At 38.7% G+C, this 15,154-nt stretch overlaps 1 protein-coding gene across 4 annotated transcripts in view; it reads right to left on the bottom strand.

Annotated features, from left to right (window-relative positions):
• INTS4 (integrator complex subunit 4) overlaps window positions 1–15,154 on the bottom strand; it is a 133,317-nt gene that overhangs the window by 67,149 nt on the left and 51,014 nt on the right. For all 4 annotated transcript variants that reach the window (XM_019948670.3, XM_033862194.2, XM_073808388.1 and 1 more), the window contains 3 exons: window positions 9,018–9,089; window positions 7,069–7,243; window positions 2,232–2,437 (listed from right to left, as the gene is read on the bottom strand). In XM_019948670.3, coding sequence (XP_019804229.1) covers window positions 2,232–2,437; window positions 7,069–7,243; window positions 9,018–9,089 — 453 coding nt within the window. The remainder of the gene's footprint in view (window positions 1–2,231; window positions 2,438–7,068; window positions 7,244–9,017; window positions 9,090–15,154) is intronic.

The raw sequence follows: 15,154 nt of genomic DNA, 5'->3' as shown, positions 1-15,154 counted from the left end.
TATGAACAATTAAGTATGTCAAATTATAGCTTGGGATATAGCTCAGCTACTTAACGTTTACTGAGCATCTACTTGTGTAGATGCTACAAAGCACTGCGAATTTAAGAACGAAAAAATCAAGACTTGCGCCTTGAGAAGCTCACAGTCTTGTGGAATAAAGAATTAAACAAACAGAACACCTACTGATAAATGCCACAGTAGCATAAACAGGGTGTTACAAAAATACAGATGAGTGCTATTTAGCCCACTCAGCAGTACAGTTAGTTAAGGAAGGCTTCCTAGATATATTACCTAGTGTGGATTCTGGGAATAAGCAGAAGTGTGCTACATGAAAAGTGGCAGTTTTGCAGGCAGAGGAGAACAAGTTACAATGAAGGCAAAATGGTGAAGAAAAGCAGGATGATTAGCGGGGTGACTACAGCATAAAGTTCAAGGTGAGGAATGATGGGAATGAAAGCTAAAAGGAAAGGGGCTAGGCTATAGAGACCAACCATAGAGAACAACACAAAAAATGAAAACTTATCTTCCTAGGAAAAAATACGAGGGACTTAGCTGGTGGCGCAGTGGTTAAGAATCCGCTTGCCAATGCAGGGGACACAGGTTCGATCCCTGGTCTGGGAAGATCCCACATGCCGTGGAGCAACTAAGCCCATGTGCCACAACTGTTTAGTCTGTGCTCTAGAGCCCAAGAGCCACAACTACTGAGCCCACTCTCCTAGAGCCTGTGCTCCACAATAAAAGAAGCCACTGCAATGAAAAGCCCACGCACCGCATCTAAGAGTAGCCCCTGCTCGCCACAACTAGAGAAAGCCTGCGTGCAGCAACGAAGACCCAACGCAGCCAAAAATAAATAAATAAATTTATTTTAAAAAATACGTGAAAAAAATTATAAAGATTTATAATTCAGGAAAAATCTTAAGAGAAGTGCTAAGCAACTGAGAGAATGATAAAGACCTTCAAAATCAAAGCACCTAACCTGTTTTCTAAAGTATGTAGCAGAAATCTATAACAAGTGCTAATATGTAAACATCAAATTGCTATCCCTTTCACAATATCTAAAAAAGGGGGGTGGGAAACCAAAGCCCAACTCTCATTTATTAATATTTTGAAAAACTTCAGTGACTTCCCTGGTGGTCCCGTGGTTAAGAATCCGCCTTCCAATGCAGGGGACGGGGGTTCGATCCCTGGTCGGGGAACTAAGATCCCACATGCCACAGGGCAACTAAGCCCACACACCGCAACTACTGAGCCCGTGCACTCTGGGGCCTGCAGGTCACAACAAGAGAAAAGCCCGCATGCTGCAACAAAAGATCCCACATGCTGCAACGAAGATCCCATGAGCCGCAACTAAGACCCAATGCAGCCAAATAAATAAATAAATAAATAAATGAAAAACTTCAGAGCTCGCAAATAAAATCCAGACACTTTAAAGAAACAACTGAAGAACCACAAAGAGTTGTACAGCCTGGGAGGCAAATCTGTGTTCGTATCCTGGCACAGACACTTATCACCTGTACAACCTCAGAGAAATTACCTTTTTTCTGAAAACTCCAAGGTTGAAAGAATTGATCCCTAAGATCCCTTCCTGCTGTCTATGATTCACTAGAAGAATTAAATCAAATCAAGGCTAAAAGAATTCTTCATTATTTAGCTCCTGCCTTATCTGTAGCCACTTCCCTTCCCTCCTCTCTCTCTCAACTCTATGTTATATTACAATGAATTCCTCCCAATTCCTTGAATATATCATATCCACTCTTACTTCTGGATCCTTAGACACTGCTCCCTCTGTTTGGTATCCTTCCACCCTACTACTATCAGTGCCATTCCTTCCCAAGAAAATGTTTCATACCCCTGAATCTAATATAATATAGTAAGTCAGCTATACTTCATTAAAAAAAAAGAAAGAAAGAAAATGCCTCATTAAGTCCTACTCCTTCAAGTATCCACTACAGCATTCCTTCTTTCTTCCCTATCTCCTCAACCTTACCCCAGGCAATTCAGGTTAGATACTCTGCATTCCCAGAGCATCCTATCCTTCCCTGATCATAGCAATACTAAGCTTTATTCTAATTTCCTGTTTAATAGTCAGTCTCCTCCACCACGAAGGAGTTGTATGATGAGAAGGCAGAATTGTGCTGCCTCTACAAAATTTTATCATCAATGCCTGGTTTAAAAAAAAAAAAAAAGTGGTGCTCAGTAGGTATTGATGAAGAAATGCATAACAAACTCACCTCTAACACAGCCAGGACAGTGTCAAGCTGATCCTCTCGAAGGGTGATATTGTTAGAGATTTTTCTCATGGTATGTATGGACTGTAGACGTACTTCCTCAATTTCATCATTAAACATGTCAACCAGGAAATCAAGGCACTTCTCAGCAAAAGAGGGTGAAGACTGGGCCAGCATGCAGAGCGCCTCTACAGCAGCAATGCGGACCTCTAGAGAAAAAGGGCCAAACAAAACTGCACGTCAAGTTAAGATCCATGGGAAAAATGTAAGAAGGATTCCTTCTCATTCAGGTTTGTGTTTCCCTCTCTACTCCTGTTACTTTACAAACTCTCTCTGGGAGATCTCCTCCATGCCTGCAGATTCTGCTACCACCTTCACACAGACCTATGAACAAGGATGTTGGTACCACAGGGACTAAGGTTTAGATCCTGACTCCTTGAAAACTCAGCTGTCTTATTATCTCAGTAGTCCAACCACAGTAAAGTACTTTTTAAAAAAGCACTTTTAAAATAATATTATTAAGATTAAAACAGGGTCGATATCATTATTCTCATTCTACAGATAAGAATCAGCAAAGTGGATAAACTTGCCTCAAGTGAATGAGAGCAGAGATAAGACTAGGACCCAGGTCTGCTAATTCTAGACCAGCATCATATAGTGGTTAAGGGTACATGCTCTGGAATGATAGAGGCCTCACAGTGAATTGTGAAAAGTAATCCATCCACTAACTTGGACGGTGATCTTGAATAAGTAAATTAACTTCGTAGTATCAATTTTCTCACCTGTTAAATGGAGATAATACCCATTTCCTTACAGAGTAGTTAGGAGGAGTAAACGACATAGTGTGGGTAAAGCACATAACACACTGCCTGGCATATGTTAAAAGCTCAATAAATATTAGCTACGATTTAGGTACACATCTTGTAAGCACCTTGAAAACAGAGGCATGTCCTCTATCTCTTTACATGCTCAGAACATGTAACAGTAAAGCCACTGAATCCAGGAAGCCCTTCATTCTTTCACTAACACTGTCGCCTGAACGTGTACTATATGCCAGGCCCTGTGCTGACTGTTGGGATACAGAGATGAGAAAGCTATAGACCATGGTCGCAAGACTTCCATACAAGCTTGTTTTGTTCCAGCGGTTCCCACAATAAAATGTACAGTTTCAAAAAAGAAAAGAAAAACACTCAAATTGTGGTTAAAACTCTCCAATATACTTTGGTTTTTGTATAAGAAAGGTTTTATAGACACCTTAAAAGCAGAGTTACTACATAAAAGGGAGATGACTCAGATTTTTCTTGGTACTTATAAATTCCTCTTTTTCATCAGAAGGGAAGGATTTGCTCTACATCACATCTATGTAATTTAAACAGGAAATTGCTAATAATTACAAAGCAAGCCAGAGATGGACCCAAATGTTTTAACTGCTAACCCTGCTTCTTAGGGCTTTATCCATTACATTGCATTGACTCATGTGTAACTCTTGCAAGTGTATCAAGGGAATCACAGAGAAACTTCAGATCAACATGAGATAATCAGTATGACCTGACCTGATGCAATTCCAAGCAGAAGCAAAGAAGCTTGGTTTTTTACTTTGCATGCTACAGGTAGCTACAGGTAGCTAAATTAGCTAAATTAATTTAGCTACAGGTAGCTAAATTAACAATTTCTACTGGACTTTTTGGAATGTTGAAAATATATAATAGTCTCCTTAAGGGTCCAGGGCAGAGAAAAGGAATTAGCTTGCTCGAGAATAAAAAAAAGACTGATCCTCTGGTGTCTTAACATATGTAATCAGATCCTAGTTTTGCTACTTACTAGCTTTATGCTTAGTACTGAAGGTACAAAGATGAACAAGAACAAGACTGTGTCCCAGCCACTATAGACTAGAATAGTTAATTGCATTACAGAGTGATGAATGATACAATGGAAGAGCACACGTAGTATGAAGAAAATGCACAAGAGGCACATAGCCTACTCAACAGGATCAGAGGCAGCTTTTCAGAAAGCGACCCCTAAAATAACACTTGAAGGAGTTGCTAGGCCAGAGGAAAGGAAAAAGGCCTTTCTATGCAGAGGAACCACATGTAAAGGCCCAGAAAGGAGGGAGAACATGGAACAACTAGAGGACTAGAAGTATGTGTGATACTACACTACAGTCTATAGCCAATGAAATAAGGCTCCATTTCACTCCCAGCAAATGTGTCCCTAAAATCCTGATTTACCCAGAATTTTATAGGTATGATTAGAGAGCTGCCATACCTGATGCTGGTTATGATCTAATCACTTTCCAAAGTTAAGTTCCTTTAAGTAAACCTTAGTGACAAACTAAAAACTGTAGAAATCAACCACATAAACATTAACAGTGATTAAATTCAATTGCAGAAACTAAACAAAGCAAAAATGCTAGGAGAAACAAAATAAAATAGGTTCTAGTTACCTGTCTTAGGATAAAATGGGTTTTAATAACTGGAATTCCTTATTATCTAACACTATTTAAATTTTTAATTCATATATCAAGTTCATGGAGAACATAAGCAGAGGTAGCTTTAATTAATTTCCATATATACAGAAAATCTTACAGCAAATTGAATAGGGTAACCCAATTCTAATATCTACTAATAGAAAAATTGTCTTTCAAAAGTAATTTTCTTGCCCTTCTAAGAAGTTCTATTCTGAGGTATCATTTTTATAGGCATTTTAAAGACCTGAGCTCTAATCCTCTGACACAAATTTACTATAAAATTTGGACAATCAATATTATCTCCCCACATCTGTTAGCCTCACTGAAAATAGGCTGGAGTCAATCATCTCAAGGCACTGACAGTCTGTGATCTATGTGAAATGGAGAGCATCATATTGAAGAAATCGTAAGAGCTTTGCAAGCACTTCTATTACTGGCTAAAATGGAGTAACAAGGGCTAGATTTATCTTTCTATCTGAAACAACTAAAAAACAGAGACAAAATGTATGAAAGAAAAGTATTCAACACACTATACAACAGGCAATAAGAGGTAGTGATCCCTGAGAGACAGGAAATAAATGAGGTGAGCTTTATGATTATACCAGTTTACTGTCTGTAGAGTTTCCAGGTTGTAGGTCGCCCTGAGTTGAGAAGACAGAGCTGGGAGTCTGGAAAGGCCAATGTGACTAGAGTTCATAGGGCAAAGTACCAGAAAGGAAAGACATGCACAGAGAGAGCAAGCCTAGGAGGTCTGCAGAGGGTCCTCCTCAAGTCTTCAGGCAAGTTCTGTTCTGTGAAGAAACTATCCAAGGCCTGAGAAAGAACCACTCAAGAGGGTTCGAGGGAACAATCTCCAAAGCTCACACATGGTCAACAATAGTTTTTTCAGAAGAGTTTGTTTCACTAGTGATGAAAAATAACCCCTAGACTAAATGCTACTTAGGTCCACCTAACAAAGCTTAAAAACATGACCTGAACTAACTGCATTCTAGAACAAAGCTCAAGAATACTCATAGGAATATAACAATGTTCAGCACCCAATAAAGTAAAATTCAGAGTGTCTGACATCCAATCCCAAATTACCAGGCATGCATAGAAGCGGGAAAATATAATCCATAATGAGGAGAAAAATCAATCAATCAAAACCAACCCAGAAATCACACAAATAACAGAGCTAGGAGACAAGGACATCAGGATAGTTACTGTAAATACATTCTCTGTTGACAAAGCTAAAGAAAAGATAAAGCGTATTAAGTAGCGATACAGAAGATACTAAACAAATGCAAATTCTCATCAAACTTCTAGGGATGAAAACTACAATGTCTGAGATGAAAAATATACTGGATGGAATTAACAGCAGATTAGACACTGCAGAAGAAAAGATTAGTGAACTCCAAGACAAAGCAATAAACATTATCCAAAATGAAACAAATAGGAAAAAAAGATTACATGGAAAAAAAAGAATAGAGCATCTGTGAGCTGCAGGACAACCTCAGTAGCCTAATATATATGTAATTGGGAGTCCCTAAAGGAGCATGGGGCCAGAAAAATATTTAAAGAAATAACAGTCAAAGATTTTCCAAATGAAAACCACAAACCCATAGATCCAAGAAGCTCAACAAACTCGAAGTATAAGAAACATGAAGAAAATTATACCAAGGCATATTATAATTAGATTGTTTAAAACCAGTGATAAAGAGAAAAGCTTAAAAGCAGCTAGAGAAAAAAAGATACATTATGTACGGAAGAACAAAGATTTAAAATGACAGTAGAGTTCTCAACAGAAAAATGCAAACTGAAAAACTGTGGAACAAGATGTTTAAAGGACAAAAAAATAAACAAATAAACCACTATTAATCTAGAATTTGATTCCCAGTGAAACTATCTTTCAAAAATGAAGGCAAAATAAAGGCTTGATTAGTCATTAGTTAGTCAGACTAACCTGGGTTTAAATCTTGCTTCTGTCTCTTACTAGCTGAGTGACTAATAAGAAAGTACAATTGTTATCAGTATAAATATCAATTTTTACTACCATTTATTAAGTGCTTACTATAACTGGGTTATGTATCATGTCATGTATATGTAATGTCACTTCATTATCACAATTCAGAAACACTTGCTATTAACCTTGCTTTACAAAAATGCTAGAATTTGAACCTAAATTGACTGAACCCAAAGTCCATGCTCTTAACCACTGATCCATACCACGCGAACCTCAACCTCTTCTGTTTATAAAATTAAAATAATAGTAGATAGTTCACTGAGTGACTATAAAGATTAAGTGAGACAACCTGTATATATCACTCAGTACAATGCCAGATATAGCAGCCACTCAGTAAATGGGCACTGTTATTTTTATGAAGTCATTCTTACCATACATTTCATCTTCCAATCCATGAACAAAGGCTCCACAAGCTCCTGACTCGATCAAGTTCACAGCCCCTGTATCTACTTCTTCCTTGGGAGCATCATCTCCCCACTTCCTGCCGCTGGAAAACTCTCCTGAAGTGTAAAGTTCCTTGGCACGTTCATGTGCAGTGCGTTTCCTCTATAGAAGACAACAATTACCACTTGATAGAGATTCATGAGAACTAAGTTGCACCCCAAGAACATGAGAAAGTAGGAAATAAGGTTGCTCTCTGAGAGTTACATTTAAAAAAAAAATACTCAATAGATCAGAGCAGAGAAATGCAAATTCAACTTGAAGTTAAGACCAAGGTTCTCAGGTCATCAATAGCTGATAGTAACCTTATTAAAGATAGTAACTTCATTAAAGATAGCACAAGAATGTTGACTGGACAGGTGGTTATGTTTGCCATGGCAACACAGGAAAGGGAGAACCAGAGAGGTAAATAATGGCAGTGTCCTTCCAAGCACCATCCTGGGTAGACAATACACTGGTCCTAGAAAATAATTTTTTTCATCCCATAGAAGTAAGCCTCTATTTGACAACACTATGCTCACCAAGCAAGTGTCTAGTAAATTTACTTTCTTCACAGATTGCCTAAGGGGGAATATACTAGTCAGCTAAAGTAAATATTGAGTCTACTTGACAGTTACAGTTACCTTCATAAATGAATAAACTGGCATAGATATCAGCCTCTGTGAACCTTCCTGGTGTGAGCCCACATCCTCATGGCTGATCATCTCAAAGGCACTGATGAAATATAGCACCTAAGCCTACAAGGATGTGGGTCAGACGCAGAAGTAAAGTTTGTACCTTGCAAAGTGTCTTAGAAACCTTTGCATTACCCATCCCTCACCATTCACCATGAGCGTGTCCTTTTTGCACTTCCACCCCAGTATACACAAAGAACACTTAAGCAATCACTGACCTCAAATGAAGGGAATGTCCTTCAAGAAAGCCATGTGGCAATGTTTCATGAAGCACAGATATTAACTCCCCAACCATTCCCAAGAATTCATCTTATGGAATAAATCAAAACAAGAAAAGATCTAATATCCATGAAGGTGATTCTCTATATGTGATTTATAATGGTGGAAAAATTAAGGAGAAACTGTAAATGTATAATAAAGGGCTAAAAAAATGATGGCACATCTACTTAACAGAATATTATGCTATCAGTAAAAATGGTAAGTATGAAGTTAATATGAAAAAAAAAAGCATATGAGGTAGTGGTAAATATAAAAAGTAGACTACAGGGGCTTCCCTGGTGGCGCAGTGGTTGGGAGTCCGCCTGCCGATGCAGGGGACACGGGTTCGTGCCCTGGTCTGGGAGGATCCCACATGCCGCGGAGTGGCTGGGCCCGTGAGCCATGGCCACTGAGCCTGCGTCCGGAGCCTGTGCTCCGCAGCTGGAGAGGCCACAACAGTGAGAGGCCCGCGTACCGCAAAAAAAAATAAAATAAAAATAAAAAATAAAGATACTGACAATGAATGCTCCTATCATATTCTCAGACTCATATTTGTTCTTGACAACTATGTCAGACAACTATCACAGTCAAAGCTTAAGGGCATTCTGTTACTGTTCAGAGAAAGGATTTACTCACTCTTCCATGAGAACTGCTGTTGAAAGGAGTCACAAAGACAAAGACAAAGTCACAACTACAAAGACCAGACCTTTGTAGTTTCTAACAAATAGAAAGTTAATCTTGCCTCATGTAATTGTACAAGTACTTTTACAATTGTAAAAGTAACTTGTAATTTGGTTCAATTTACTAAGATTTTAAATTAAAATGTAATCTAGTCATCCTAATTAACAAATTTATGGGCTGTAAAATTAAATCAACACAACTTGGCATATAGCTACACTGATTTTGGTTTCAGAAACCCAGTTTAAACAACAAAGAATTCAAGTTACCCTCAGATCTGACATCAGCTTCTTGTCAAGCGTCTGTTCCAAGAAATGAGAACTGACTTGCTCCATAGAGCCCTAAAAAAAGGAAGAATCCAGAGCAATTAAACAACTTTTAAGATCTGAACAATATCTTCAAATTCAAAGTTTGCCACCAACTTAAATGCATAAAGATAACATTATTCTTTTTTTTAATTTTAATTTTTTTTATACGGCAGATTCTTATTAGTCATCAGTTTTATACACATCAGTGAATACATGTCAATCCCAATCGCCCAATTCATCACACCCCCACCACCCCCACTTTCCCCCCTTGGTGTCCATACATTTGTTCTCTACATCTGTGTCTCAATTTCTGCCCTGCAAACCGGTTCATCTGCACCATTTTTCTAGGTTCCACATATGTGCATTAATATACGATATTTGGATAACATTATTCTTGATAGTAAAGATCCCTATGGGTTTTGAATCATCAGGAAAATAATAAAATCACTAGCAGCAGCAGCTAGCACCTATACAGAGCTACTAGGTGTTATGCACTGCTCTAAGTGCTTTATACATATATTAATTCATTTAATACTCACTACAACCCTATGAAGTAAATACTAATATGAGTCACGTTTTATATAAGGGGGAAAGAAGGCACAAAAAGATGAAGTAATTCATTCAAGGTCACAAACAGTGTAAATTACAGAGCTGGGCTATAAACCCAGGCTCCAGAATCCTTTGCCTTAACTACTACTCTCCACTGCCTCTCCATTCCTTTTCATTCCATCCTTTCCATTCATTTGTCCCTTCATTCATTAAACAAATATATACTTAGCAACCATTCCATTATATGCCTAGAGTTACCAGGAACAGGTACACAAAAATAAAAAGACATCAACTCTACACTCAACAATCACACACTAGTGAGGGAAATTGACAAGTAAAGAGATTACTGCATTATGGTATGAAATTTTATAATATACATTTATAAAGGGTGCTATGGGAACTTAAAGAAAAGCAGTATGGGGTGGAGGCAGAGAGAGGTATATCTGGGGAACTGGAAATCACAATTAAATGCATAAAGAAAACGTCACGTGGGAAACATCAAGTGGTTCTATGAATAGAACATAGGACGGGGGTACCAAAAATGAGGCAAGACATGTTGGTAGAAAGCAGGTCATAAAGGTCTTTGTTTGCTATGGTAAGGAGTTTGCCTTATGAATAATAACTCTATAGATAATTTCTATTAAATATTTAATGAGCTCAGTAATGTACAAAGACTTGCATTTTAAAAATGTATCCCTCCCAATAATCCCATGAAGAATGAGCATTATCCTCACTTTTTATTTATTTTTTACGAGAAATTGAGGCTGAGAGATTCAGTAACTTGCTCATTTCAAATAAGAGAGAAACATAATCAGATTTATACTCATAAACATCATCTTGGCAGCAATGTGGCTAATGGACCAGAAGGAACCCAAAAAAAGCAGAGACACAATTTAGGAGGCTATTTAAAGCAGGTCCTAGACATTCTTAAGGAACGTATTGGAAATCTTCTCTAATTCCCAAGTTAATAAATATGGAAATGTTTATACAGGCTCAGACTTTTTCTCCAATCACATTTTCCATATCAAGTTACATGTTCTTTGGGAGTACTCTTACCCAAGTTAACACCTTTCCTACAATTCTAGAAGGGCAATTGTACTGTTCACCTTAAGTAGTTTCAAAACCACTTTTTCTTATCTCTACATGGTATATAGTTTGTTACATAGGTCTGAGCCAATACCAAATCTAACATTCATTTTTTTAATGCAAAACATCAATTTTATGAATAAAAACTATACATTTTTAAGAACTCCTCACTTTCTCTTTACTCTTACCACCAACATTAACAGTTGTCTTTTTTTTGGCCGCACCATGAGCCACGTGGGTCTTAGTTCCCCAACCAGGGACTGAACCCGTGTCCCCTGTATTAGAAGCGCAGTATCTTAACCACTGGACTGCCAGGGAAGTCCCCAACAGTTGGCTTTTTAACAGGCACTTTGTTTTTCTACAAAGAATGAAAGTTTTAATGACTTCACAGTAAGTTACTGGAACCCACAGTCTCAACGTCCTCCTCCAAAGCCTTCAACTGAGCTCTCTCCCAACACAGTAGCAAAGAGGGGGTACTATTCAAATTCTAGCCTCAAAAAATTGCACATCATTATTTGTAACAAGTTTCCAGTGTTATGTAAGAATAGCTGAAGCTTTCCATTTTAAATCCACAAATAGCAAGAACCTTACAGCATAATCCACTTGAAAAATACTAAAACCTGAACTGTTACAAGCGCAGTGGAAATAGAGAAGGGATAGATAGATTCAAGGTATGTCGAGAAGGTAGTACTGATAAGAGTTGATGACTCAGTGGATACGAGACACAGAGAAAGAATTCTCAAATGCCTCTGGGTAAATGATGGCACCATTTACGAAAGCACAGAAGGAGGAAATCTGGACCGAAAAGATAATGAGTTCATCATAAAGTGCATCTCACCAATCAGAAAAACATCTACATTCCTGTATACTTTGACCAAGACACATATATTCAGGTAAAAGCTCTCCAACTGTACTACTACCCCTACTTAACAATCTATAACACTAAGAAAACTGATATTTAACAAACAAGTGCGTCAAACCTGCTCTCAGAACAAAAACTGCCCAACTAGTATAATAACATAAGTCTATGCACTGTTTGCCTATTTCAATTTTAAGCTCCTAGCCTCTATTCATTAGGTGATGAAAAAGAGAAGCAGACCAAAAAAAAAAAAAGATGGACTACTACGTGAGACATAAAACTGCCACTGACTAGGACAGCTACATTTGCCCTGGGAAAGACTAGCCCTGGGCAGAGTTACAAACATAAAAACGTACAGTCTACAATCTAACTGTCTGAAAATGTTATAATTTTTAAGGTCAAAGACTTCCGGAGCCTTACTAATAAGGTTTAAATTATTTAACATCTTAAAAAGAAATCATTAAACTAAGGACCCTATTCTAGATAGGATGCCAATTACCATAATTAATTTCAAAGTAGTGATTGTATTCTAAATAGTCCCATGGAGCTATATTCTTGAAAATCAAGTTTCTTTGCTCCATCAGGGAAGTTACAGATAACTGAAAACCAAACCTTTACAAGGTTTTGAATTTTCTGATACATTCCATATCTGAAATTTTTCATCCTGCTATAAGCCAAGGAGAATGGACTCTATTCTTTCTGTACAAGATGGCCTTAAGTCTAAAGCCTTATCATTTCAGCTAAGTTCTTGAAAACCTGGCTTCTACGTTCCTCCCAAGCTTAATCTTGTCACACATCATCAAATCAAACATTATCCCCCACACCAAGAAGTACTAAACTGCTTGTAGTTTAACATGATATTGTAGTTTAGTATGATATTAGCATGCATGATAGTGTACTCATGTATCTCTGCTCATATTTTCTCTTTCTCTACTTCTTTACCTAGCTAACCCATACTCATCATTCAAAGTCAACTGAGAAACACCTCGTCCAAGAAGCCTTCTGTGCATGTGTTAGGTGCTCTTTCCTAGGAGTACCAGTATTGTAATTGACTGATTGCCTATGTCAACCTACCTAACTATCCACTTTTTTTTTTCGCGGTACACGGGCCTCTCACTGTTGTGGCCTCTCCCGTTTCGGAGCACAGGCTCCGGACGCGCAGGCTCAGCGGCCATGGCTCACGGGCCCAGCTGCTCCGCGGCATGTGGGATCCTCCCAGACCGGGGCACGAACCTGTGTCCCCTGCATCGGAAGGCAGACTCTCAACCACTACACCACAAGGGAAGCCCAAAGAATAGTTTTTCTGTTTTTTGGGTTTTTTTGTTTTTGCAGTACGTGGGCCTCTCACTGCTGTGGCCTCTCCCGTTGCGGAGCACAGGCTCCGGACATGCAGACTCAGCGGCCATGGCTCACGGGCCCAGCCGCTCCACGGCATGTGGGATCTTCCCGGACCGGGGCACGAACCCACGTCCCCTGCATCAGCAGGCGGACTCTCAACCACTGCGCCACCAGGGAAGCCCTATCCACTCTTTTGAAGGCACAGATTATGCTCAGAGTTTGCTGAATTGATGAATATGTCGTCTAAAGACCATATATGGTTTACCTGATCGCGGATTTGTCTACTCAAGAATTGGAGCAGGGGAGTTTACCTCTTAGCTTGCACAGAGGAACTAGTAAACCAGCAGGGCCTCAGCTGCATAACTGCAGCTCCCAATATATAACTGGACCCGCACTACGAAGGAATTCTACATGGGCTTTAGAGCATGAAGTATCATTTACTATCTATGTGGCCTTGGACAAATTATACTTTTCTAAACCTTAGTTTTATTATTTATAAAATAAATAATATAATATCTACCTCAAGGAGTTTAAAATAATTATAAACAAAAAGTGAGTATGTATATAAGTGTATGTACAGGCATATATTTACATGTGCCTGTATATGAGGAAATGGGTGTATGTGCATGTGTATGCATGTATGACTAAAAGTGCCTAGCTTAGTGGGCTAGGAACTCTATAAATAGTAACAATTATTATTATTAGCAAGAATAGATTATTACTTTTGAAGTATAATCATACTTGTATAACTTAGAGTTGTTTGGATTTGAAATCACTTAAATAACATAAAGCACTTGAGTCAAATTATAGGCATCTAAGTGAAAATCTTTTCAATTCACCACTGTGATTCATTATTCATACAGCTTTACATAAATGAATTTTAGATTCTATGGGGTACAAAACTAAAAAATTTGGGGCTTCCCTGGTGGTGCAGTGGTTGAGAGTCCGCCTGCCGATGCAGGGGACACGGGTTCGTGCTCCGGTCTGGGACGATCCCACATGCCGCGGCCCATGAGCCATGGCCGCTGAGCCTGCGCGTCTGGAGCCTGTGCTCCGCGACGGGAGAGGCCACAACAGTGAGAGGCCCACGTACTGCAAAAAAAAAAAATTTGAATGACTCTGCTTTAAGGATTACTTTTCTAACTGCCTACTCAGATGATAACATATCACTGAATTATTCCTCTAAAACATCCCCTCACACACACACAGCACACTGTAGATGCTCAGTACACGCTGAATGAAGGAATCTGATGAATGACTGGATTGTTCTGAATTTTAAAATATCCACAAATCAAAACAAGGCTTTAAAATGTGAATTCAAAAATAAAATCACTAACAGCTGGCTTGTTTAACTCTGTATTTTATTATGGACAAGAAATATAATCTGTAAGCAGGAAATACTGAAATCATCCAAGTTCCTTATTTTTCCATGAAAGTGCTTCACATAGGTTTCAGCAGTTACCCCCAAAATACTGGTCAAAGGACTAGGGGTATCACAGGATCTGTGTCCAGTACAATCAGGTCCAAACTTTTTAGCCAACAATCTTACTAAGACTGGCATAGTTGGGGGCCCTCAAAAGAGAAGTTATCAAAAAGAATTTCAGATATCCTTGCTGTGACATTAATACAAATTTTTATAGATAGTTACATATATATTTATATATTATAACAACCCCACCACCTTGCATAGTGTAGTACTTCACAATTTATACACATATTCACAGACAGGATCTCATTTGAGTGTCATGACAACCCTGTGATGTAAACATGAGAGATATTACAAGCCACTTAACAGATGAGGAAACGAGACTAAGATAAAGTGACATGTCCAAGACAACACAGGTATAAAATAAGGCTGAGCATTACGCCAACACTCCTTCTTCTATAAGACAGTTCTATCTCTGAAAAGTTCAAATTTTTCTTATAGGGGGCTTCCCTGGTGGCGCAGTGGTTGAGAGTCCGCCTGCCAACGCAGGGGACACAGGTTCGTGCCCCGGTCCGGGAAGATCCCACATGCCGCGGAGCGGCTGGGCCCGTGAGCCATGGCCGCTGAGCCTGTGCGTCTGGAGCCTGTGCTCCGCAACGGGAGAGGCCACAGCAGTGAGAGGCCCACATACAGGAAAAAAAAAAAAAAAATGTTCTTACAAATATACTAGAGTCCCCAAAGGCAAAACAGTAGCAAAGAATGAGGCTAAAAGTCAGATTAGCATCTGAATCTCATTCTACAACTTCCTATCTGTATAAATTGAATAATTTACTTAAATTC

The sequence above is a fragment of the Tursiops truncatus genome, chromosome 8 (genome assembly GCF_011762595.2).
Source record: "Tursiops truncatus isolate mTurTru1 chromosome 8, mTurTru1.mat.Y, whole genome shotgun sequence".
In the NCBI taxonomy this organism is placed as follows: domain Eukaryota; kingdom Metazoa; phylum Chordata; class Mammalia; order Artiodactyla; family Delphinidae; genus Tursiops; species Tursiops truncatus.
This window is presented reverse-complemented; position numbering and strand designations above follow the sequence as displayed.